Source organism: Theropithecus gelada, chromosome 20, assembly GCF_003255815.1.
Source record: "Theropithecus gelada isolate Dixy chromosome 20, Tgel_1.0, whole genome shotgun sequence".
Lineage (NCBI taxonomy): Eukaryota > Metazoa > Chordata > Mammalia > Primates > Cercopithecidae > Theropithecus > Theropithecus gelada.
Window position 1 is genome coordinate 54,878,480 of NC_037688.1, and position 26,110 is coordinate 54,904,589.

At 48.9% G+C, this 26,110-nt stretch overlaps 2 protein-coding genes across 8 annotated transcripts; both read left to right on the forward strand.

Moving 5' to 3' along the window:
* The first annotated feature begins 232 nt into the window (after positions 1 to 232).
* SEPHS2 (selenophosphate synthetase 2) lies at positions 233 to 2,780 on the forward strand. Of its 7 annotated transcripts, none has more exons than XM_025369907.1 (2): positions 233 to 1,597; positions 1,790 to 2,780. In XM_025369907.1, exons 1-2 carry the CDS (start codon positions 679 to 681, stop codon positions 2,032 to 2,034), a joined length of 1,164 nt encoding a protein of 387 aa, XP_025225692.1. In that variant the 5' UTR covers positions 233 to 678; the 3' UTR covers positions 2,035 to 2,780. The 7 variants fall into 7 exon arrangements, with proteins under 7 accessions (XP_025225692.1, XP_025225686.1, XP_025225688.1 ...); XM_025369901.1 differs by having other exon boundaries at positions 233 to 1,249; positions 1,304 to 2,780; XM_025369903.1 differs by having other exon boundaries at positions 233 to 932; positions 1,014 to 2,780.
* Positions 2,781 to 17,052: 14,272 nt separating this feature from the next.
* DCTPP1 (dCTP pyrophosphatase 1) lies at positions 17,053 to 23,092 on the forward strand. Its single transcript, XM_025370048.1, has 3 exons — positions 17,053 to 17,247; positions 17,964 to 18,074; positions 22,253 to 23,092. The coding sequence occupies exons 1-3, from the start codon at positions 17,147 to 17,149 to the stop codon at positions 22,551 to 22,553; spliced, it is 513 nt and encodes a 170-aa protein (XP_025225833.1). The 5' UTR covers positions 17,053 to 17,146; the 3' UTR covers positions 22,554 to 23,092.
* Positions 23,093 to 26,110: the final 3,018 nt, after the last annotated feature.

Sequence of the window (26,110 nt, forward strand, 5' to 3'; positions counted from 1 at the left end):
TCGCCCAGACTGGAGTGCAGTGGCGCAGTCACAGCTCACTGCAGCCTCGACCTCCTGAGTCCTAGAGTTCTTGAAGTTCATGTTAACATTTCATTATACTGATGCTGCCTGCAGTTTGCTTACTTAATGGTAGTAGTTTAATTTCTAATTTCTCAAGCTTTCTGTTTTTCCCCTTGGGCTATGTTGCTACCCTGGATCGATCATGTGCGCTGTCAAGTGACCCTTGAATCCTGCCGATCATGAGGTTTGTCGAGTGACCAATCTTCCCTCGTCTACAATTTGTTGGACTTGGAAGTTACTCGAAAGGAGCAATGTTCCGTCAGCCGCTGCCAAGAAACCATTTACATTACTACGAGAGCGAAGGAAAACACGTGACGTTCTGCAATCCCTTTGCGATGGGTTTTGCAAGCCTGAGGTTGTTGCGCCTTTTAGAGTCTAGGAAGCCCGCCTCTCGGTGGCGGAGTCGTCATTGGATGTTGCAGCTGTCAATCACCTGGGGTATAAATAAGGGAGTCCGGCGGCTCCTCTATCAGGAAGATTGCGCCTGCCGTGGGACTCGCGGTGTGAGTCGCGCTGGGTAGAATCCCTGCAGGTAATATTTGACTTTTACTTCATATTAACCTGAGTGGAAAATAAAAGGGCCCTCTTCTCCCCTCCCTTCCCTGCCGGGCAGGCGCGATGGCGGAAGCCTCGGCGACGGGCGCCTGCGGAGAGGCGATGGCGGCAGTGGCAGCAGCGGAAGGCTCCTCGGGCCCGGCGGGCTTGACTGTGGGCCGGAGCTTCTCGAACTACCGGCCCTTCGAGCCCCAGGCGTTGGGCCTCAGCCCGAGCTGGCGGCTGACGGGCTTCTCCGGCATGAAGGGCTGAGGCTGCAAGGTCCCGCAGGAGACGTTGCTCAAACTCCTGGCGGGACTGACGCGGCCGGACGTGCGGCCCCAGCTGGGCCGGGGCCTGGTGGGCGGCCAGGAAGAGGCGTCCCAGGAAGCCGGCATGCCAACAGGAGCGGGCTCCAGCCCCACCTTTCCAGCCCTGGGCATCGGGATGGACTCTTGCGTCATCCCCCTGAGGCACGGGGGCCTGTCACTGGTGCAGACCACGGACTTCTTTTACCCCTTGGTGGAAGATCCCTACATGATGGGGCGCATAGCTTGTGCCAACGTGCTGAGTGACCTCTACGCCATGGGGATTACTGAGTGTGACAACATGTTGATGTTGCTCAGTGTCAGCCAGAGTATGAGTGAGGAGGAACGCGAAAAGGTAACGCCACTCATGGTCAAAGGCTTTCGGGATGCCGCGGAGGAAGGAGGGACGGCAGTGACCGGTGGGCAAACGGTGGTCAACCCTTGGATTATAATCGGTGGAGTTGCCACTGTGGTATGCCAGCCAAATGAGTTCATAATGCCGGACAGTGCCGTCGTTGGGGACGTGCTGGTGTTAACCAAACCATTAGGAACCCAGGTTGCTGTCAATGCCCACCAATGGCTGGATAATCCTGAAAGATGGAATAAAGTAAAGATGGTGGTCTCCAGAGAAGAGGTGGAGCTGGCCTATCAGGAAGCCATGTTCAATATGGCTACCCTCAACAGAACTGCTGCAGGTTTAATGCACACATTTAATGCCCATGCGGCCACAGATATCACAGGTTTTGGCATTCTGGGACACTCCCAGAACCTTGCAAAACAACAAAGAAATGAAGTGTCCTTTGTTATTCATAATCTGCCGATAATTGCCAAGATGGCTGCCGTCAGCAAGGCCAGTGGACGGTTTGGGCTTCTTCAAGGAACCTCAGCTGAAACCTCTGGGGGATTACTGATTTGTCTACCAAGAGAGCAGGCGGCTCGCTTTTGTTCCGAAATCAAATCCTCCAAGTACGGAGAGGGTCACCAAGCGTGGATCGTTGGCATTGTGGAAAAGGGAAACCGAACGGCCCGGATCATTGACAAGCCGCGAGTTATTGAAGTCCTACCTCGTGGGGCCACAGCTGCTGCTCTTGCTCATGACAGTTCAAATGCCTCCTCTGAGCCTAGCTCGTGAGATGAAAGAACAGAAGTTGTTTGGACTTTAGAGCCATTGTCCACAATCACGGATGGTTCTCAAGAGTTGATTTTAAGAAATTTCCAAAGAAGGCTGCCTGCATAGTGGTTCTGGCTGCCCTTTCTAGGTGATTGGAATCAGCCCATCAAAAGCAGCCTTTATGTACATTCTGAGGCCAGAGTAACATTTTGAACTTTGGGGGGATGTTTGTTCATCACTTGGGTAGAAGAGGAGCAAAAATACCTCTGTTTTCTCTTTCCAAAGTAACATGAGGCTATTCCAGGTTGAGGGATTTTTCTTTGCACTGGGTTGATTAATTTCTGCACAGGGAGTGAGATTATTAAAATAACACACAAAGTAAATTGCAAAATGAAAAAAATTTAGATCAGAAGCAAATGAGTTTTGGAGCAATATTGTTGATAACTAAATTGTCAAGAGAGATCGTATAATGCAACATCAAATTCTTTATTCAATGTTACTGAAGTACTGGCTCTTTCCTGCTCTGGACAAGAATTGAGCAGCTTGTCTGATGACTGGGAAAGGAGGACCTGCAACCATCTGACTTGGTCTCTGTTAATGACGTCTCTCCCTCTAAACTCCATTAAGGACTGGGAGAGGCAGAGCAAGCCTCAGAGCCCAGGCCTTGGTGGTCATTAAGATGTTAAGTCTTTTGCTGCAAATTCCTGGTGATTTGATCAATAAAGAGTAATTTCTTGCTAAATAAATAAAAGAGACCTTGAAAAACTCTTCTGGCTAATGTTTGGTTGTTTGAAATTCAATACAGTCATAAAACGATACATTGAGTCTGGCATAGCAGAGTGAGTGTTTTCCCTGATCCTGGTGAATTGGGGGATTTAACACCCAGATTTAGGGTTGTACCTTCCCCCTGAGATGACAGAAAAGGACTCAAAGCAGGCATACACCCCAAGGGTTAGAGGATGGGGCAGGAAATAGCAAAAGGAAGGTGTCAACAATTCTTGAAAGATGGAAAGGAGGTGGAAGAGGGGTAACTGACTTAGAGGAATCCTTCACAGTAGGGGAAAACAAGAAGCAAGAAGATTGCTCAGAAGATGGGGTAAGGGCTGGGGATAAAAACATACTGGTTGAGAGTTTATACACGGTAATTAGATCTCTAGCGTTCTCCACACTCTTATTTCACACAGCCAGGTGACTGCCCCTCACCTACGCAGGTAAAGTTGGGAGCACCACACACAGCAGAGGATAGGGAGCCTAACTGAAAAGAGAATAAAAATCTAAAATGAGACTGCCCAGCCCGCTTCCTCAACTAGCTACTAAAAACACTGGCCAGGCCAAGCCCAGTGGCTCACGCCTATAATCCCAGCACTTTGGGAGGCCAAGGTGGGCCGATCTCTTGAGCTCAGGGGTTCAAGTTCAGCCTGGCCAATATGGCAAAACTCTGTCTCTACTAAAACAAAAAAAATACAAAAATACCCAAGCGTGATAGCATGCCCCTGTAGTCCCAGCTACTCGGGAGGCTGAAGTGGGAGAACCTTGAACCCACAAGGCAGAGGTTGCAGTGCACAAACACTGCAGTCCAGCCTGGGCAATGGGAGTGAAACCCTGTCTCAAAAAAATAAAAAAAGCCCAAAATCACTGTACCACAAGGCCTCCTAGGTGAAAGCCTTTATTGAATGATGTTAAGCTGGGTTTTTTTTGGGTTTTTTTGTTTTTTTTTTTGTTTTTTTTTCTCCCCAGAGTCACTCTGTTGCCAAGGCTGGAGTGCAGTGGTATGATCTCGGCTCACTGCAACCTCTGCCTCAGCCTCCCAAGTAGCTGAGATTACAAGTGTGTGCCACCACACCCGGTGAATTTTGTGTTCTTAGGAAAGATGTGGTTTCACCAAATTGGCTAGGCTGGTCTTGAACTCCTAACCTCAATCTACCCACCTCAGCCTCCCGAAGTGCTGGGATTACAGGCGTGAGCCACCACGCCCAGCTAATGTTAAGCTTTTTAATGCTTCATTCTTAAATATGAGCAGTCAAGGATCACCAGGCATGTGAGGAGAGCCTCTAACTTAAACAGAAAAAGGAAACTCAGAGGGACAATACAGGAAATAGGAAAAAAGAATAAAAAAAAAAATCCACAAAGCAATAATTAAGAGAACCAGCCACTTAGAATATAAAGATAAAGATAAAACTTGAAAATTTTTAGTAGGGGGCTGGGAGTGGTGGCTCATGCCTGTAATCCCAGCATTTTGGGAGGCCAAAAGGTGGGCGGATCACCAGAGGTCAGGAGTTTGAGACCAGCCTGGCCGACATGGTGAAACCCCACCTTTACTAAAAATATAAAAATTAGCTGGGCTTGGTGGCACGTGCCTGTAATCCCAGCTACTTGGGAGGCTGAGGCAGGAGAATCACTTGAACCCAGGAGGCAGAGGATACAGTGAGCCGAGATCATGCCATTGCACTTCAGCCTGGACAACAAGAGCAAAACTCTGTCTCAAAAAAAAAAAAAAAAAAAAAAAAAAAAAAAAAATTTCTAATAGGAGGCATAAAGTTGCAGAAATTCATCAGCAAGTAGCCCCAAAAGGCCAGGTGCAGTAACTCACACCTGTAATAACTTGCACTTTAGGAGGCCAAGGCAGGCTTGAGCCCATGAGTTCAATACCAACCTGGGCAACATAGCAAAAACCTGTCTCTACAAAAAATACAAAAATTAGCAGGGCATGGTGGTGTGCATTTGTAGTCCCAGCTTCTCTGGAGGCTAGGGTGGGAGGATCGCTTGAGCCTGGGAGGTGGAGGCTGCAGTGAGCTGAGATTGCACCACTGCAGTCCAGCCTGGGTGACACAGTGAGACCCTGTCTCAATAAATAAGCCGGGCGCAGTGACTCACGCCTGTAATCCCAGCACTTTGGGAGGCCAAGGCGGGTGGATCACGAGGTCAGGAGATCGAGACCATCCTGGCTACCACGGTGAAACCCCTACTAAAAATACAAAAAATTAGCCGGGCGTGGTGGCAGGTGCTTGTAGTCCCAGCTACTTGGGAGGCTGAGGCAGGAGAATGGTGTGAACCTGGGAGGCAGAGCTGGCAGTGAGCCAAGACCACGCCACTGCACTCCAGCCTGGGTGACAGAGCAAGACTCTATCTCAAAAATAAATAAATAAATAAATAAATAAATAAATAAGAAAGTAGACCATGTAGCCATAACAAGGAATGAGTTCATGTCCTTCGCAGGGATATAGATGAAGCTGGAAGCCATCATTCTTAGCAAACTAACACAGGAACAGAAGACCAAAAAACACAAATTCTCACTCATAAGTGGGAGTTGAACAAATGAGAACACACAGACACAGGGAGGGGAACATCACACACCGGGACCTACTAGGGGGTTGGGGGCAAGGGGAGGGAGAACATTAGGACAAATAGGTAATGCATGCGGGGCTTAAAACCTAGATGACGGGTTGATAGGTGCAGCAAACCACCATGGCACATGTATACCTATGTAACAGGCCTGCATGTTCTGCACATGTATCCCAGAACTTGAAGTAAAATTAAAAACAAAAAGTAGCCCAAAAAGATGCATAATAAAAGAAAATCTATGAAGATCAAATGAGGCAGGAGGTTCAACATCTAAGTGGAGTTCTAGAATAAGGCAGTAAAGCAGATGGAAGAAAAAATATTATCAAAGTTTTCTAGAACTTAAAAGTCGTAAACCACATACCTCTTGAATTCCTAGCATAGTACATTTTAAAAGACCCATGATAATTTTATTAAATTTCAAAATGCCAGGTATGAAGAAGAGATCCTAATAATAATGATAGCAAATGTTTATACAGCACATACTCTGTGCAGGAAGTAAGTGCTTTATATGTATTAACCCAATCTTCTAACAACCCCGATTTGCATATGAGGAAGCTGAGGTATAGGGAGAATAAGAAATTTGTCCAAGGTTGCATAGTCAGTCTTGTAGGCGGTCTGACTCCAGAACTCATGCTTCTGATCACTATGATCACATACAAAGGTGTGGGAATAATGACACACCTTTGTATGTCATAGTGACATCAGACTTCGCAACCTCAAATTGGAAGCTTAAAAACAATAAAGCAGCTAGGTGCAGTGGCTCACACCTGTAATTCCAGCACTTTGGGAAGCCGAGCCAGGAGGATCACTTGAGCCTAGGAGTTTGTGACCAGCCTGGGCAATACAGTGAGATCCTATCTCTACAAAAAAATTATAAAATTAAGTTTACCCAGGCGTGGTGGCATGTGCCTGAGGTAGAGGCGCGAGGATTGCTTGAGCAACAGAGTGAGACCCTGTCTCAGAAAAAAATATTCAAAAACACACACGAAAAAATAAAGCAATGCCTTCAAAATTCTGAGGGTAAGTGATAATCTATGTAGAAGTATACAGCAAGCCACATTTTTCAAATAAGTAGAATAAAGATATCTTGGGGCATGCAGGGTATCAAAGTGGCTTCATCCCATATACTTTTTCTCAAGAAACTACCAGAGGATATGCTCCAACAAAACAAGGAAGCAGGCCAGATGTGGTGGCTCACACCTATAATCCCAGTACTTTGGGAGGCCGAGGCGGGCGGATCACAAGGTCAGGAGTACAAGACCAGCCTGGCCAATATGGTGAAACCCTGTCTCTACTAAAAATACAAAAAATTAGCCGGGCATGGTGGCAGGTGCCTGTAATCCCAGCTACTACTTGGGAGGCTGAGGCAGGAGAACTGCTTGAACCCAGGAGGCAGAGTTTGCAGTGAGCCAAGATTGTGCCACTGTACTCCAGCCTGGGTGACAGAGCGAGACCCTATTTCAAAAAAAAGAAAAAAGAAAAAAGAAAAAGAAAACCCTGTCTCTACTAAAAATACAAAAATTAGCCAGGCGTAGTTGGTGGCGGGTGCCTGCAATCCCAGCAACTTGGGAGGCTGAGGTAGGAGAATCACCTGAACCCGGGAGGCAGAGGTGGCAGTGAGCTGAAATTGCACCACTGTACTCCAGCCTGGGTGACAAAGTGTGATTCTGTCTCAAAAAAAACAAAAAACAAAACAAAACAAAAAACAACAAGGAAGCAAACAAAGAAAAACATGAGATTCAGGAAATACAACCCAGCACAGGAGAGAGGTGAAGGTAATAGCTATACAGTAGGCTTACAGAGCAACCAGCCCATACTGGACAGGGAGTCTGGAAGGCCTTCCAGAAAGGCCTTCCAGAAAAGAAAAATATGAAACTAATATAATATTGATACATTTAATTGTGTGAAAATTCTATTGGCAGGATAATCGAAGATGTGAAAACCATTAGTGGCCAGGCATGGTGGTTCATGCCCGTAATCTCAGCACTTTGGGAGGCTGAGGCAGGAGGACTGCTTGAGGCCAGGAATTCAAAAGCAGCCTGAGCAACAAAATGAGACTCTGTCTCTACCAAAAAAAAAAAAAAAAAAATCAGTGATAATCATTTAGAAAATTAGCAAACGACTGCCGGGCGCAGTGGCTCACACCTGTAATCCCAGCACTGTGGGAGGCTAAGGCAGGCAGATCACCTGAGGTTGGGAGTTCGAGACCAGCCTTACCATCATGGAGAAACCTTGTCTCTACTAAAAATACAAAATTAGCTGGGAGTGGTGGCAGGCGCCTGTAGTCCCAGCTACTCGGGAGGCTGAGGCAGGAGAATCGCTTGAACCCTGGAGGTGGAGGTTGCAGTGAGCCGAGATCGCGCCATTGCACTCCAGCCTGGCAACAAGAATGAGACTCCGTCTCAAAAAAAAGAAAAAAGAAAGAAAGAAAGCCGGGTGTGCTGGCTGACGCCTGTAATTCCAGCACTTTGGGAGGCTGAGGTAGGTGGATCACCTGGGGTCAGAAGTTCAAGACCAGCCTGGTCAACATGGTGAAACCCCGTCTCTACTAAATATACAAAAATTAGCCGGGCGTGGTGGTGGGTGCCTGTAATCCCAGCTACTCAGGAGGCTGAGGCAGGAGAATCACTTGAACCCGGGAGGAAGAGGTTGCAGTGAGCCAAGATCATGCCACTGTGCTCCAGCCTGGCAACAAGAGCAAAACTTCATTCCAAAAAAAAAAAAAAGAAAATTAGCAAATGATAACAAAAAATGAATCAACCCAGTGAAAACCCTGTAAAACAAACCAACTTACCAACTCGAGCCCAAAACAACCTTATAGAACAAATGAAATGTAGTCATACTATAGCATTGGACATTGAATTTTTTTTTTTTTTTGAGATGGAGTCTCACTGTGTTGCCCAGGCTGGAGTGCAGTGGCATGATAGCAGGTCATTGCAACCTCTGCCTCCTGGCTTCAAGCGATTCTCCCGCCTCAGCCTCCCGAGTAGCTGGGATTATAGGCAGACGCCACCATGCCTGGCTAGTTTTTGTATTTTCAGTAGAGACAGGGTTTCACCATGTTGGCTAGGCTGGTCTCGAACTCCTGACCTCAAGTGATCCACCTGCCTTGGCCTCCCAAAGTAATCCTGGGATTACAGATGTAAGTCACCGTGCCCAGCCAACATTGAATATTTACATAGCCAGTTATGCAAATATATTAACATCAACATCAAAAAATAGGTAAATCAATTCAATCCATTTTTCTCCTGCTCAAAGTGCTTAAACAGCTTTTCCAGCAATTTCCCACCCCTGCTACAGATCTCCAATTTCATCTCATGGCACTCTCTCTACCTCTCTCACTACCTGCTGGCCCATCAGCCTTCCCTGGCACTTCAAACAAATCAAGATCCTTTGTGCTTGCAGTTCCCTCTGTCTGGAACCTCACCTCACACTCACCTGGCTGGCTCGTTCTCAGTTCTGTCTCAGTTCAAATAAAACCTCTTCATAAAGGCCCTCTCCCACCTCCCAGCCAACAACCAGCCACTCTCCAATGCATCACCTGGTTTATTTGCTTCGTAGCTCTTATCCTAGCCTATAATTCCCTTGAGAATGTGTTAGTTCGCTTTAGAATTGTCCCCTTCTGGGCCGGGCATGGTGGCTCACGCCTGTAATCCCAGCACTTTGGGAGGCCGAGGTGGGCAGATCACGAGGTCAAGAGATCGAGACCATCCTGGCTAACACTGTGAAACCCCGTCTCTACTAAAAATACAAAAAATTAGCCGGCTGTGGTGGCACGCGCCTGTAGTTTCAGCTACTCAGGAAGCTGAGGCAGGAGAATCGCTTGAACCTGGGAGGCAGAGGTTGCAGTGAGCCGAGATCACACCACTGCACTCCAGCCTGGGTGACAGAGACTCCATCTCTAAATAAATAAATAAATAAAAATACAAAAATTAGCCAGGCGTGGTGGCAGGCGCCTGTAATCCCAGCTACTTGGGAAGCTGAGACAGGAGAATTGCTTGAACTGGGAGGCGGAGGTTGCAGTGAGCCGAGATTGTGCCATTGCACTCCAGTCTGGGCAACAGAGTAAGACTTCGTCTCAAAAAAAAAAAAAAATTGTTCCCTTCTGCTAGTATGTAAGCACCAGGAACGTAGGAACGTTCAGTATCTCCAGCAGCTAGAACAGTGCCTGGTCCATAGGTACTGTCTTTTCACTCTTTTGGGGCTCTTGGCATCTCCTGCAATTGAAACTGGTACCACTTTTTTTATTTGAGACTGTAACCCAGACTAAAATGCAGTGGCACAATCATAGCTCACTGTGGCCTTGACATCCTAGGCTCAAATGATCCTCCCACCTCAGCCTCCCCTGAGCAGCTGGGACTAGAGGCACACACCACCACACCCAGCTAAGTTTAAAAGTGTTTTTGTAGAGATGGGGTCTTGCTACGTTGCCTAGGCTGGTCCCTGGCTTCAGGCCGGGCACGGTGGTCTGTAATCCCAGCACTTTGGGAGGCTGAGGCAGGCGGATCATTTGAGGTCAGGAGTTTAAGACCAGCCTGACCAACATGGTGAAACTCTGTCTCTACTAAAAATACAAAAAAAATTAGCCAGGCGTGGTGGCACAGGCCTGTAATCCCAGCTATTTTGGAAGCTGGAAGCTGAGGAAGGAGAATGGCTTGAACCCGGGAGGCTGAGGTTGCATTGAGACAAGATCACAGCACTACACAGCATCCAAAAAAAAAAAAAAAAAAAAAAAGAAAGGAAAGAAAGAAAGAAAGCAAGAAGGAAAGCAAGAAAGAAAGCAAGAGGCCGGGCGCGGTGGCTCAAGCCTGTAATCCCAGCACTTTGAGAGGCCGAGACGGGAGGATCACGAGGTCAGGAGATCGAGACCATCCTGGCTAACATGGTGAAACCCCGTCTCTACTAAAAAAATACAAAAAACTAGCCGGGCGCGGTGGCGGGCGCCTGTAGTCCCAGCTACTCGGGAGGCTGAGGCAGGAGAATGGCGTGAACCCGGGAGGCGGAGCTTGCAGTGAGCAGAGATCCGGCCACTGCACTCCAGCCTGGGCGGCACAGCGAGACTCCGTCTCAAAAAAAAAAAAAAAAAAAAAGAAAGAAAGCAAGAAAGGAAGGAAGGAAGGAAGGAAGAAGAAAAGAGAAAGAAAAGGAAGAAAGAAAAAAAGAAGAAGGCCGGGCGCCGTGGCTCAAGCCTGTAATCCCAGCACTTTGGGAGGCCGAGACGGGCGGATCACAAGGTTAGGAGATCGAGACCATCCTGGCTAACACAGTGAAACCCTGTCTCTACTAAAAAATGCAAAAAAACTAGCCGGGCGGGTTGGCGGGCGCCTGTAGTCCCAGCTACTTGGGAGGCTGAGGTAGGAGAATGGCGTAAACCCGGGAGGCAGAGCTTGCAGTGAGCTGAGATCCGGCCACTGCACCCCAGCCTGGGCGACAGAGCAAGACTCCGTCTCAAAAAAAAAAAAAAAGAAAACTCCTGGTTTTTCAAGTGATCCTTCTGCCTTGGCCTCCCAAAGTCCTGGGATTACAGGCATGAGCCACTGCGCCTGACCCTATTTCCTTTTAGGAGGAAGTGTAGGAAGGCTTTTCAGAGGAGGTGGCCTTGAAACGGGGCTCTGCAGGATGGGTGGCATTTGGATTTGGATGTGCACAGAACGGGGCAGGCATTCCAGATGGAGGCAACTGAGGAAGCAAAGGTTGGGAGGGAAGAGTCCAGAACATCTGTCTGGACTTCAGCAAGTGTGTATGGGCACAGGATGGAAAAGCAGGTTGAAAGAAGCCTTCAAAGGGTGTTGGGGACTCTCTGGCCTGAATGAGCTAGGCTGGAGATTCCTAAAAGCCTCTGTCATGACTCCCCCTGAAAAATTTAAGAACAAATATTCTGAATTATAGCAGCACCTTTTCTCCCAGTAGCAGAAGGATGTGCTGCAGGCATGGCCTGCTCGCCTGGCCCAATCCATCCATCCTGTCATTAAACCTTTATTGGCTTGCACTGGAAAAACACCTTTGATTTGAAAAGACTCAGGCATTCCATCTCTTGGGAAGATAGGCTCATAAAGGGCAAGTCACTGTGGCACAGTGGCTGATGCCTGTAACCCCAGCACTTTGGGAGTCTGAGGCAGCAGGATCACTTGAGTCCACGAGCTCGAGGCTGCAGTGAGCTGTGATTACATCACTGTACTCCAGCCTGGCCAACATGGTGAGACCCCATCTCTAATAAAAATACAAAAATTAGCCAAGCATGGTGGCATGTGCTTGTAGTCCCAGCTACTCAGGAGGCTGAGGCAGGAGAATCACTTGAACGGCGGTTGCAGTGAGCTGAGATCATGCCACTGCACTCCAGCCTGGGTGACACAGCAAGACTCCATCTCAAAAAATAATAATAAAAAAATATAAATAAATAAGTAAACATTAATAATATAGAAAACATCTCACCATGTTGCCCAGGCTAGTGTCAAACTCCTGCGCTCAAGCAATCCTCCCGCCTCAGCTTCCCAAAGCCCTAGGATTACAGAAGTGAGCCACCATACCTGGCTCCAAATCTTGGTCTTTTCTGCCTAGATTCTTGTGTTAGTTATTCATCTCCAGTTCCTTGACTTTCAGTATTGTCTAAATGATTGAGACTGCCACATCTGAATGTGTAGCCCTGATTGCTCCTCTAAACCTTAGATTCAAAACTTCACTGCCAACTCACCATGCCTCTTTAACTTGCCTTGCCCTAAACCACACGCCTGAGGCCATACGTGTTCAGTCCTGCCCCTCATCTTTTCCATCCCTAAATCAGTCACCATCCACCCACGGGGTTGCCAAACTCTCAAAATCTGTAAGCCATTCTATCCTTTCTCCCATCCCCCATTCAAAACCAACAAAAACCTCCAGATCTACCTTCAAAATATGTCCCCAAGACATCCACTTCTCTCCATCTTCACCCCCCATCACCTGGCTCAAGTCACCATCATCTCTTACCTGGACAACAGCAGTAACTCATCCCCCTGCTTCTACTCTTGTCTTCTCCAATTCCTTTTTTTTTTTTTTTTTTTGTGGAGACAGAGTCTTGCTCTGTCACCCAGGCTGGAGTGCAGTGGCACAATCATAGCTCCCTGCAGCCTCGAACTCCTGGGTTCAAATGATCTGCCCAAAATATGATCACTCTCCTGCTTAAAACCCTCTGAGGCTGGGAGCGGTGGCTCACACTTGTAATCCCAGCACTTTGGGAGGCCAAGGCGGGCAGATCACCTGAGGTCAGGAGTTTGAGGCCAGCCTAACCAACATGGTGAAACCCTGTCTCTACTAAAAATACAAAAATTAGCTGGGCGCGGTGGTGCATGCCTGTAATCCCAGCTACTAGGGAGGTTGAAGCAGGGTAATTTCTTGAACCCGGGAAGCAGAGGTTGCAGTGAGCTGAGATCACACCACTGCATTTCAGCCTGAGCAACGGAGGGAGACTACGACTACAAAAAAAAAAAAAAATCTAAAATGAAACTCATGGTGAATTGGTCTGATCTGACCTCTTTTTACTTCTCCTACACCGTACACATGCAATCACTCTCTCTTTTGCTCACTACCTTCCTGCCACACTGCAATATGCCAGGCCTTTCCTGCATTAGGCATTGGTTGTTCCCTCTGCCTAGAACTCTATTCCCCTTGATTTGTCCTCAGCTTAAATGTCACTTTCTAAAAGGCAAGTAACAGAAAACCAAACTAAAAGTAGTTTGGCCATTAAAAGGGTTTATTTTCTTATATAGCCAGAGTCCTAAATTAGGGTATTTCTGGAACTTGTACAATAAGTGGCTCAGCAATGTTAGGAAGGATCAAGTTCCTTTCTATCTGGCTGACTTGCCAATTTCAGCCTGCGGACTAGGTTTCCTCTCAATCCTCTCTCCACATACCAACATCTAGAGGTAGAAACATCCTGTGTCTTTTGGGGTTTTGTTTGTTTGATTTTTTTTTTTTTTTTTTTTTTTTTTTGAGACAAGGTCTCCATCATCCAGGTTGGAGTGCAGCAGGTTGATCATAGCTCACTATAACAAACACTCCTGGGCTCAAGTGATCCTCCCACCTTAGCCTATGAGTAGCTGGGAATACAGGTGCATGCCACCATGCCTGGCTAATTTTTTTTTAATTTTGTGTAGAGTGTTGCCATGTTGCCAGGGCTGGCCTCAATAGATCCTCCTGCCTCGGCCTCTGAAACTGCTGGGTTTACAGGCATCAACAACCATGCCCAGCCTCTGTAATTTCTTTAAAGCACTAAGAAGAACATGTCCCAGAAATTTCCAATAGACTTCCTCCAACTTGGCCAGGCAGTGGCTCATACCTGCAACCCCAGCACTTTGGGAGGCCGAGGCGGGCAGATCACGAGGTCAGGAAATCGAGACCTGACCAACGTGGTGAAACCCCGTGTCTACTAAAATACAAAAAATTAACCGGGCGTGGTGACGCGTGCCTGTAGTCCCAGATACTCAGGAGGCTGAGGCAGGGGAATCGCTTGAATCCAGGAGGTGGAGGTTGCAGTGAGCCGAGATTGCGCCACTGCACTCCAGCCTGGTGACAGAGTGAGATTCTGGCTCAAAAAAAAAAAAAAAAAAAAAAAAAGACTTCCTCCAACTTACTATCCATAACATGCTCATTCATAAACCAATCAATGGCCAGGGCAATGGGAATACTATGACCAGTCAAGTAGAACAATAAGTGGAGGAGCGTGGACTCCCGAACAAAATCAAGATTCTATAAGTGGCCGGACGCAGTGGCTCACGCCTGTAATCCCAACACTTTGGGAGGTAGAAGGGGGAGCATCACTTGAGGTCAGGAGTTCAAGACCAGTCTGGCCAACATGGTGAAACCCCATCTCTACTAAAAATACAAAAATCAGCTGGGTGTGGTGGTGTGCATCTGTAATCCCAGCTACTTGGAAGGCTGAGGCAGGAGAATCACGTGGCCGGGCGCGGTGGCTCAAGCCTGTAATCCCAGCACTTTGGGAGGCCAAGACGGGCGGATCACGAGGTCAGGAGATCGAGACCATCCTGGCTAACACAGTGAAACCCCGTCTCTACTAAAAAAATACAAAAAACTAGCCGGGCGAGGTGGCGGGCGCCTGTAGTCCCAGCTACTCAGGAGGCTGAGGCAGGAGAATGGCGTGAACCCGGGAGGCGGAGCTTGCAGTGAGCTGATATCCGGCCACTGCACTCCAGCCTGGGCGACAGCGCGAGACTCCATCTCAAAAAAAAAAAAAAAAAAGAAAAGAGAATCACGTGAACCCAGGAGACGGAGGTTGCAGTGAGCAGAGATCACACCACAGCACTCCAGCCTGGGTGACAGAGTGAGACTCCTAAAAAAAAAAAAAAAAATTCTGCAAGAATAGAAGAGGAGCCAGGCATGGTGATGCTCACCTGTAGTCTTTACACAAGTGAGCTGTGATTATGCCACTGCACTCTAGCCTGGACAACAGAGCCAGACCCTGTCTCTTCCTCAAAAAAAAAAAAAAGACTGGAGAAGAGGAAAAAGAGCAATTAAGTAGGTAACCTACAGTGCTTACTATATATCTTTCTGGACTATGCAATCTAAACATGCCCCCAGTCACTTTTCATAGTATGTATGTAAATATTTATTGAGACAAGGTCTCACTCTGTTGCCCAGGCTGCAGAGCATGACGTAATCATGTCTTACTGCAGGCTTGACCTTCCTAGGCTCAGGTGATCCTCCCACCTCAGCCTCCCAAGTAGCTGGGACCACAGGTGTGCACCACCATGCCCAGATTTTTTTTTTTTTTTGAGACAGGGTCTTGCTTTGTCACCCAGGCTAGAGAACAGTGGCACAATCTCGGCTCACTGCAACCTCCATCTCTCAGGTTCAAGCGATTCTCATGCCTCAGCCTCCCGAGTAGCTGGGACTACAGGCGTGCACCACCACACTCAGCTAAGTTTGTATTTTAAATAGAGACAGGGTTTCACCATATTGCCCAGGCTGGTCTTGACAAACTCCTGACCTCAAGTGATCCACCCACCTTGCCCTCCCAAAGTGCTAGGATTACAAACGTGAGCCACTATGCCCAGCCTTTCATAGTATTTAAAATACAGTCACATTTTTTTTTCATAATATTTATCGCCATTTCAGGCAGTACATCATAGCGTCTAACAACAGACTGTGAAGCCAAACTGCCTGGATTTGACGCCAGCTCTACCACTTTACTAGCTGTCAAGTTATTTAACCTCTCAGTTTCCTTATCTTTAAAATGGGGATGACAACAATATTACCTACCATATCGGGTTGTTGTGAGGATTAAATCAGTTGCTATGAGGATAAATATGTAAAATGCTTAAAACAGCTACCCCAGTTCCAGTTCATTCCTGAGGTCTCACTGTATTCTAAAGACACTCTTGTATCCTTAAAATAAATTCCTTTTGGCCGGTGTGGGTGGCTCATGCCTGTAATTCCAGCTCTTCGGGAGGCTGAAGCAGGAGGATTGCTAGAGCCCAATCCAGCAGTCCTGGTTCAAGACCGGCCTAGGCAACATGGTGAAACCCTGTCTCTACAAAAACTTAAAAAAATAAAAATAATAGATTTTTTTTTCTCGCTAAAACCAGTTTAAATTTGTTTCTGTTGCATGTATCCAATTTTGACTGCTGGATAATATCATTTGTATAAATATACCTCCATGTACCCATTCTTCCGTTGATAGTCATTTTATTTTCAATTGTTTTCACTCTTAGAAACAAAACTGTAATGAACTTCTTGCATGTGTCTCTCTGCACATATTCATTAGTTTCTCTAAGGCATATACCTAGAATTGCAATTGTCACAGCCTTGGTATTTTAATTTCCAAAATCTGACTCTGCCTTTTCCTGCACTTTCTTACGCTTTCACTTCCACCAAGCTGGAAGCCTCTTTAAACATGTGGAAATCAGAGATAGTAGCCCTAATAAGGATACAATAATAAATCATTCTTTACAAGACTACACCTGTTCTAGGGTTTCATAAAGATCTCTGCTTCTCCCATGGCCAATAATTCAGTGGTTCTGATTTGAAAGCGGCAACTCTGTGACTCGCCACCTCGCATATTCCCAGGTGTGAGTGAGCCTGGAGTTCCAGTGTGTGGGGTGGAGGAGGTGCTCGGGACCCATGAGGCTGGAGAGGCCGGCACAGGCCAGACCATAACAGGCCACGTGTTTCAGGGCATGTACTCTGCGCTGGGGCCTATTACTTTCCTTAGGACAGGGATGGGGCGCCCTCCATCGTTTCAACCACAGGACACAGCGATGGCAGGGAGCTGAAGTCCTACTGTGGCCTGATCTTACTCCACTCTTCCCCTTCAATCCCATCCAAATAGTGGGGGGGGTTGGCCTCGAAGGTTCTCAATGTCCTTAAGCCCTGAGAGATTTAATATCTATGCATAGGACCTTTCATTTATAGGGTTTTCACCTGGCAGGCCCTCTTCTGCCGCCATTTCGCTTTGGCGCCCTCTGGAGCCCATAAAAGAAGTGACGCGCCTGCGCTTCCCGCGTCCTCTGCTCTTCGTCTCTTCCCCGAGTCGAATTGGTACCTATACCTTTAAGACGCAGGGCCTAGCGGAAGAATTCCAGGGCCTAAGACTAGAGCGCGCGCTTGAAGCTCCCTCAGATTGGTCCAGTGAGGGAAGGGGCGGGCTGTAGCAAACTCCACAAAAGTCACTGGTCTCTTTACTCAGGCTCCGCCCCGTGAGGCAAAAGAGAACGCTCATAATTGGTCAGAGCTCTGGAGGCGGGGCTTCTAGCGTGGCGCGTGGGTTTCCGTGCAGTCGCGGCTGCAGCGGGTGGGCGGCATGTCTGTGGCCGGTGGGGAGATTCGTGGAGACACGGCGGGAGAGGACACTGCTGCTCCCGGCCGGTTCAGCTTCAGCCCGGAGCCCACGCTTGAGGACATGTAAGCAGGCCTGGCCCAGCTCGGGGTGGGGAAGTCGCCCCTTTCTCCCGCGTTTTGGGGAGGGTTCCTGCATGTGGTCGGGAAGCGGGCTGGCAGCGGGGCTCGGGTCCTGGCTCTGCGGGCTGTCCCTGGGCGAGCCTTCTTACCTCATCTGCAAAATGGGCGCAGCGGTGCACACCTGAGGCAAGGGAAATTGGGTGGTGGCCCCGAGTGATCACTAGGAACGCCCTTCAGCCTAGCCCTGGGAAGATACCGGCACCCGATACCGCCTCTGCTCTCCAGGCGCCGGGCGTACGAGAGGGGCAAATGGTGTGCTGAGAGGTGGGAGAGGTATTTCTTGCTGGAGGAGGTCAAGAAAGGCTTCTTAGAGGAAGGGCCTGTGGAACTGCCTTCTGTAAGAGAAATTGGATTTTGATGTGCGGCGATTCCAGGTGGAGGAAAGAAACTGCAGAAGTAGCAGCAGGAGATGGAATAATGAAGAGGGTTTTGTTACATTTGGCAAGATGTTAAGGGCAGCTCAGGGGCACGCCCATTTTATAGATGAGGGAACCAAGTTCCGGAAAGAGGAAATGACCTGCACAATACCATCCAATGAATTAGTTGCAGAATCTCCTGGTCCCAGGCCCCCATTACATACTACTGGGGTAGCTGCCTGTGGGCCCTGCCTCACTCTCTAACCCTGAGACTTGGGCTTACACGCCTTTGTCCTGTTTCAGTCGCCGCCTCCATGCCGAGTTTGCTGCAGAACGAGACTGGGAACAGTTCCATCAGCCTCGGAACCTCCTCCTGGCCTTGGTCGGGGAAGTGGGGGAGCTCGCAGAACTCTTGTAAGTAGATAGAAAGCTTCCTGGTAGAGTCTGAGTTGTGGGGGAGGGGAGGGGAGCATTTATTTGGTCTTCAAACATTCATGGGTTCAATTTCCTCTCCTCATTGCAAGGCTCTTTGCTGTTGTCGGGGATGCAGAAAGGACTCACGGGTCCCTGCCCTCTAGGGGCACCCAGCCTCCTGGAAGACAGAGGTGTGAGGTGTGAAAGCAGCAGGGTAGGTCCCATCTAGGAAGAAGTAGTGGCAACAACCCTTTTCCTTTTTTTTTTTTTTTTTTTGAGACAGAGTCTCACTCTGTCGCCCAGGCTGGAGTGCAGTGGCTTGATCTCGGCTCACTGCAACATCGATCTCCCGGGTTTAAACAATTCTGCCTCAGCCTCCCGAGTAGCTGGGACTACAGATGCCTGGCTAATTTTTGTATTTTTAGTGGTTCCACCATATTGGTCAGGCTAGTCTCGAACTCCTGACCTCAGGAGATCCACCTGCCTTGATCTCCCAAAGTGCTGGGATTACAAGGGTGAGCCACCACGCCCAGCCCAACAACCCTTTTCCTCTGCCTCTGGGGCTGAAAGGAAGGTATTCCGTAGAGGACCTGCCTGTGGCATTCCAGACATGGAAACTACATTTGCAGGGGCAGTGAGGCAAGATAGGGCAAGTTCAATTCAGGGAGAATCTGACGCTCCTTCAGTGTAATCTTCTTGGGAAAAATCAGGGATTTGGGATCTGTTTTTTCTGATGTGTCCCAAGTGCCCAGTGCATAGTAGGCACTCAACAGGCATGTGTTGGATGAGTGATAGGGCTGTGGAGGAGAGGGGTGGGAGATGAACCCACGAAGATAGGATTAGGGCTAGAGCGTGATGGAGAGTTTGGACAGAAGACCTGACCAGAGATGAGTGTTGGAAAGATGACTGTGTCTACAGGGTGGATTGGATGGATCACTGAGAGAATGGGGCAGGGTACACCAGAGAGTTGGCTGGTATAGACCAGGCAAGAGGTGATGAGCCCTAGACCAGGACAGTCATTTTTTTAAGAGAAAGGGTCTCACTTTGTTGCCGAGGCTGGAGTGTAGTGATGTGATCATAGCTCACTGCAGCCCAAGGAGCTCAAACGATCCTCCCACCTCAGCCTCCCGAGTAGCTGGATCTACAGGTGTGCACCACCACCCAGCCTGGCTAATTTATTTTTATTTTTTTTAGAGGTGGGATATTTCGCTGTTGTTGCCCAGGCTGGTCTCAAACTCCTGGTCTTAAGTGATTCACTTGCCTCACCCTCCCACAGCACTGGGGTTACAGGTTGAACCACTGCACATGACCTCATGACAGATTTATGAATATCACCTATGTGCTAGGTCTTCTAGAATCGAGATATGGCCTGGAACAAGGCAGAAAGGTTTCCGCCTTCACAATGGAAGGAGATTGACAGTACATCAGTAATCTCATATTAGAAGATGTGGAATTATGACAAGTTCTATGAGGAAAAGAACACAACGTGATAACCCAGTCTGGCCAACATGGTGAAACCCAGCCTGGACAATACCCAGTAGAGACACCCAGCTATTCCCTACTAAAAATACAAAACTTAGCCAGGCATGGTGGCGGGCATCTGTAATCCCAGCTACTCAAGAGGCTGAGGCACAAGAATCGCTTGAACCCGGGAGGCAGAGACTGCAGTTAGCCAAGATCGCACCACTGCACTCCAGCCTGGGCGACAGAGCAAGACTCTGTCTTAAAAAAACAAAAAAGGGCCAGGTGCGGTGACTCACGCCTGTAATCCCAGCATTTTGGGAGGCCAAGGCGGGCAGATCACTTGAGGTCAGGAGTTTAAGACCAGCCTGGCCAACATGGTGAAACCCTGTCTTTACTAAAAAATACAACCATTAGCTGGGCATGGTGGCATGCCCCTGTAGTCCCAGCTCCTCTGGAGGCTGAGGCAGGAGAATCGTTTGAACCCCGGAGGCGGAGGTTGCAGTAAGTCAAGATTGTACCACTGCATTCCAGCCAGGGCGACAGAGCAAAACTCCATCTCAAAAAAACAAAACAAAACAAAAAAGACCAGCCTGGCCAACATGCCAAAACCCTGTCTCTACTAAAAATGCAAAAATTAGCCAGGTGTGGTTGCAGGCGCCTATAATCCCAGCTACTTGGGAGGCTGAGGCAGGAGAATCGCTTGAACTCGGGAGGCAGAGATGGCAGTGAGCCGAGATCACGCCATTGCACTCCAGCATGGGCGACAACGAGACTCTGTCTCCAAAAAAAAAAAAAAAAAACACCGGGGACTGTGGCTCCTGCCTGTAATCCCAGCATTTCAGGAGGTCGAGGCAGGTGGATCATGAGGTCAGGAGATCAGGACCATCCTGGCTAACGCGGTGAAACCCCATCTCTACTAAAAATACAAAAGAATTAGCCAGGCGTGGTGGCGGGCCCCTGTAGTCCCAGCTACTCAGAAGGCTGAGGCAGGAGACTGGCGTGAACCCGGGAGGCGGAACTTGCACAGTGAGCCGAGATCGCACCACTGCACTCCAGCCTGGGTGACAGAGCGAGACTGTCTTAAAAAAAAAAACCACAAGGTGACGAGCCAGGAGGTGACATCTAGGCTGAGCCCTAAATAACAGGAAGGAGCTAGCCCGGGGAATCCTGGGGGATGGGGAAGCGTTCAAGGCAGAGGGAGTAGTGAGTGCAAAGGCCCTGTGACAGCTTGGCCTGTGTGCAAGGCAGAACAAGCCAGAGTGGCCTTAGGTGGGGAGTGAGAGTGGTGGGCAGGGGCATTGGAAAAGGCAGGCATCAGCCCATGCAGGACAGGAGGGCTTTGTCGGGAGTTTAGATTATATTCTAAGCACAGTTTGGATTTTAGCAGAGAAGGGGAAAAATGTAATTTGTGGGGTTTTTTGTTTGTTTGTTTTCAGACGGAGTTCTGCTCTTGTTGCCCAGTCTGGAGTGTGATGGCGTGAGGGCATGATATCAGGTCACTGCAACCTCCGCCTCCCAGGTTCAAGCGATTCTCCTGCCTCAGGCTCCCTAGTAGCTGAGATTACAGGCATGTGCCACCACGCCTGGCTACTGTGTATTTTCAGTAGAGATGGGGTTTCACCATGTTGGCCAGGCGATTCTCGAATTCCTGACCTCAGGTGATCTACCCACCTCAGCCTCCCAAAGTGCTGGGATTACAGGCATAAGCCACACCACCCAGCAGATTTTTGTTTTGTTTTGTTTTTGTTTTTGTTTTTTTGAGATGGAGTCTTGCTCTGTCGCCCAGGCTGGAATGCAGTGGTGCGATCTCAGCTCACTGAAACTTCTGCTTCCCGGTTCAAGAATTTATCTGCCTCAGCCTCCTGAGTACCTGGGATTATAGGTTCCCACCACCACGCCCAACTAATTTTTTTGTTTATTTAATAGAGACGGGGTTTCACTGTCTTCGCCAGGCTGATCTTGAACTCCTGACTCGTAATCCACCCGCTTCAGCTTCCCAAAGTGCTGGGATTACAGGCGTCAGCCACAGCGCCCGGCCTGATTTGTGATTTTAAAAGATGGTCTGTGCTGGGTGCGGTGGCTCATGTCTGTAATCCCAGCACTTTGAGAGGCCGAGGAGGGCAGATCACCTGAGGTCAGGAGTTCGAGACCAGCCTGGCCAATATGGCAAAACCCTGTCTCTCCTAGAAAAACAAAATTAGCTGGGCATGGCAGCACATGCCTGTAATCCCAGCCACTCGGAAGGCTGAGGCAGGAGAATCGCTTGAACCCAGGAGGTGGAGGTTGCAGTGAGATCGCGCCATTGCACTCCACTCCAGCCTGGGTGACAGAGTGAGACTCTGTCTCAAAAAAAAGAAAAGATGGTCTGGGCAGGAGTAAAAGATGAGTTAGCAGGGAGATGAGTGGGGAGGCTTCTGCAGTGGTCCAGGTCCAAGGTTTGGTCTGGGGTGGTGATGGCTAGGGCTGGGGAGAATTAGAATTGGGCCTCAAAGCTTTGTCTCAACAAATGAAATGTTCTTTTGGCCACTCATTGGCCCAGGGAGAGACACAGACATCTTGGTATCATCTGTTGGGCTCTCTTCCCCACCTGACTCTTCCCAGGGCCCAGATGGGTTGGGTCATCATTGGAGGTGGGTGTTATTACTGCAAAGACTGGCAAAGCCCATTGTCCCAGGTTACATCTGAGTATGTGTCTGTCTGTGTTCTGCCCCTAGTCAGTGGAAAACCGATGGGGAACCTGGCCCCCAAGGCTGGTCCCCCAGGGAACGGTTAGCCCTTCAAGAGGAGCTTAGTGACGTCCTCATCTACCTGGTGGCCTTAGCAGCCCGCTGCCGTGTGGATCTGCCGCTAGCAGTGCTCTCCAAAATGGACATCAACCGGCGACGCTACCCAGCCCATCTGGCCCGCAGCTCTTCCCGCAAGTATACAGAATTGCCCCATGGTGCCATCTCTGAAGACCAGGCTGTGGGGCCTGCGGACCTTCCCTGTGACTCCACGGGCCAGACCTCAACCTAGAAAGGTGGCCACAGGACTTGCAACTCAGGGTGGTGTCTGAAGAGCAGAGGGTGGCCCGGCCCTGGAGCCATTTTCTAGTCTTTTCCAAATAGATCATGGGCCTGAGGTCTCCACTTCTTGAGGTCTGAGGCCCAGCAACCTCTAGAAGGTAGCCTCCTGGTATTTGCTCTCCCAGTAAAATGGTTTTGGGCAATAACTTCTAGATTCTTCCTGGATGGCCAGGGAGGCTCTCTGTCTCTGCAGGTGATGGCGAGGGGACCAGGGGTGCCTCTGAGCCCCATTCTCGTGTTTCCCTGTTTTTACCTTTTGCCTGCAGGGCAGAGAGATCTGGTTTTTAGCAAATTCCCAGTAGGATGTCATGTAAGTTCCTTCCCCCTCCTTTTAGAGATTGGAGGCTATAAGAGTCCAGATGTTGGAGCCAGGCTGTCTGGGTTCAGATGCCATCTTTGACACTTGCAAGCTGGATGACATTACTCAAATTAATCTTTGTGCACTTCAGCTTCCTTGTCTATAAAATAAAAAGAATAGTACCTGCCCAATAGGGTTGTGAGGTTTCAATGAGTTACGTGAGTGCTCAGGGTGGGGCCTGGCACGTAGTAAAGGGTAAGTTTGCGGTTATTGTTATTACCTGTTTTCCTCTTTTTTTTTTTTTAAAGACAGAATCCCACTTTTGTTGGCCTGGCTGGAGTGCAGCGGTGTGATCTCGGCTCTCTGCAACCTCTGCCTCCTGAGTTCAAGTGAATCTCATGCCTTAGCCTCCCAGCAGCTGGGATTACAGGCGCCCACCATCACGCCCAGTTTTTTTTGTTTTATTTTTTTGAGATGGAGTCTCACTCTTTCTCCCAGGCTGGAGTGCAGTGGTGCGATCTCAGCTCACTGCAAGCTCCGCCTCCTGGGTTCACACCATTCTCCTGCCTCAACCTCCCAAGTAGCTGGGACTACAGGTGCCCGCCACTACGCCCGGCTAATTTTTTGTATTTTTAGTAGAGATGGGGTTTCACCCTGTTGGCCAGGCTGGTCTTGAACTTCTGACCTTAGGTGATCTGCCCGCTTCGGCCTCCCAGAGTGCTGGGATTACAGGCCCGAGCCACCGCGCCCAGCCATTTGCCTTTTTTTATTATTATTTAAATATAGTGTTGAAACTGAGTCTCGCTCTGTTACCCAGGCTGGAGTGCAGTGGCGTGATCTCGGCTCACTGCAACCTCTACCTTCTCGGTTCCAGCAATTCTCCTGCCTCAGCCTCCCAAGTAGCTGGGATTACAGGTGCATGCCACCATATCCAGCTAATTTTTGTAATTTTAGTAGAAATGGGGTTTCACTATGTTGGCCAGGCTGGTCTCAATCTCCTGACCTCATGATACGTTCACCTCAGCCTCCCAAAGTGCTGGGACTGTAGGCGTGAATCACCGCACCTGGCCTTATTTGCCTTTTTAACTCAACTATCGGGGCCTAGAGCAGGAAATCAGGGTCAGGTCTCTGATGTGGGGCGAAACAGGGTTTCCTCGTTGGTAGAAGTAAAGGCTACCCACCCTGCCACACCAAGGCCAATTTATTGTTTTTCCTCTCCACCTAAAGATAGTGTTGAGGGTCGAGCGCGGTGGCTCACGCCTGTAATCCCAGCACTTTGGGAGGCCGAGGCAGGTGGATCACCTGATGTCAGGAGTTCGAGACCAACCCAGCCAACATGATGAAACCCCATGTCTACTAAAAATACAAAAATTAGCTGGGCGTGGTAGTGGGTGGCTGTAATCCCAGCTACTCCAGAGGCTGAGGCAGGGAAAATTGCTTGAACCTGGGAGTCAGAGGTTGCAGTGAGCCAAGATCATGCCACTGCACTCCAGCCTGGGCGACAGAGCAAGACTCCGTCTCAAAAAAAAAAAAAAAAAAGATAGTGTTGAGTGTGTAAGATTTGCCTGTTCTGTGACTTTGGGCACATCACTTTTTTCTGAGATACCTCTGACTGCCTCCGTCACAGGGTAGGCTAATGCAGGGGAAAGGACTTAAACTACAGTTGACCCTTGAACAGCATGGGTTTGAGCTGCGTGAGTCCACATTTGGTTGAATTTTTTTCAACCAAACGTGTTTCAATAATACAGTATTTGTGGGATGCAAAACCCATGTGTGTGGAGGACCAGCTTTTCCTATACGTGGGTTCCGCAGGGCTGACAGGGGCTTGAGTATGCGTGGATTTGTGAACACGGTGGGGTGTGTCCTGGAAATAGTCCCCCACGTATACCAAAGGACATCCGTGCTTTCAGAATCTACAATGATTGCTGATTTGCTGCCTCTCTGAGCCAGTCTGCACATCAGTAAAATGAGGCATTCTCCTTTCCTGGCCTCACTCTCTTACGTTTCTTATCCAGTGACCCCCATTCTTATTTCCCAGGTAAAACAGCGCATCAGATTATGTGCCCAAACCCGCCTTTCTTCTGGCTCTCCAGTGATAATGGGATCCGCATCCTTACGAAGCCCTGATTCCTTCCTCTCAATTGGGTGTCCGCTTTCCCTTCTGTATGATCAGTTTCTCTTCATTAGCCCTTTCTTCCTGTGCAGAAAGCATATATGAGTCCCTTCCCTGTTGACAAAAGTGAAACCATCAAACCTCGAGCAGCCTCTTCAAAGGGTTGGCTGTATTCCCCCACTCTGCTTCCCCACTGTCCCATTTACAACCTGGCCTCCTGGCTGGTTTTCACCCCACTCCACTGAATCAGCTCTCGCCACTTTCCCCGCCCTCATGACAAATGCAGCGGGCACCAGAGCAGCAGCTGATCGCCTACTCTCCCTGAAACACTTTCCTGTAGATTTCCCAGATAAGATGCTTACCTGGTTTTCTTCCTACCTCTGGCTATTTTTCCTTATTTTTAGTGGAGACAGGGTTTCACCATGTTGCCCAAATTGGTCTTGAACTCCTGGCCTCAAGTGATCCTCCTCCCTTGGCCTCCCAAAGTGCTGGGATTACTGGCATGAGCCACCATGCCCAGCCACTTTCAAGACTCTTCTTGAGTGCTTTCTTATGGACATGGTGTCATGGACTCCAGACCTGATATCTCTAAGCTGTTATTGCCAGTCCCCTCCCTCATGCTGACCTAACGTTCAGCATGTCCAGACTGGGGTATAACAATTGCCCCCACTTCAGCTCCTGTCTTGCTCTTCATCCTGTACCCCCATATCAGTGACACTGTCCTGCAGTCACCCAAGCTAAGAAATGAAGTCAGTCCCATCTCCTTTGCCTCAGCTCCAGGTCTACCGCTATGAGTTCCAGCTCCCTACAGATGTCAGCTCCATCCTCCCCCTCTAAGCCCTCAAGGCTTTGCTACCTTGGATACTTTAACCTCACTTCCAAAACCTTTTTGTCCCCTCATTCCACCCCAGGGAACATCTGCAAGCGCTACTGACCCTGGAATGCAGCTTTAGGGGCTCTCTCCACACTTCCCCAACCCCAACTTTACCTTCAAGACCCAACTTAAGCATCACCTCTGAGAAGAGCCTATCTTCCCATCATAGCACCAGTTGACACTGGACTGCAAGTGCCTGTTTACTTGTCCCTTGTCTTTGCC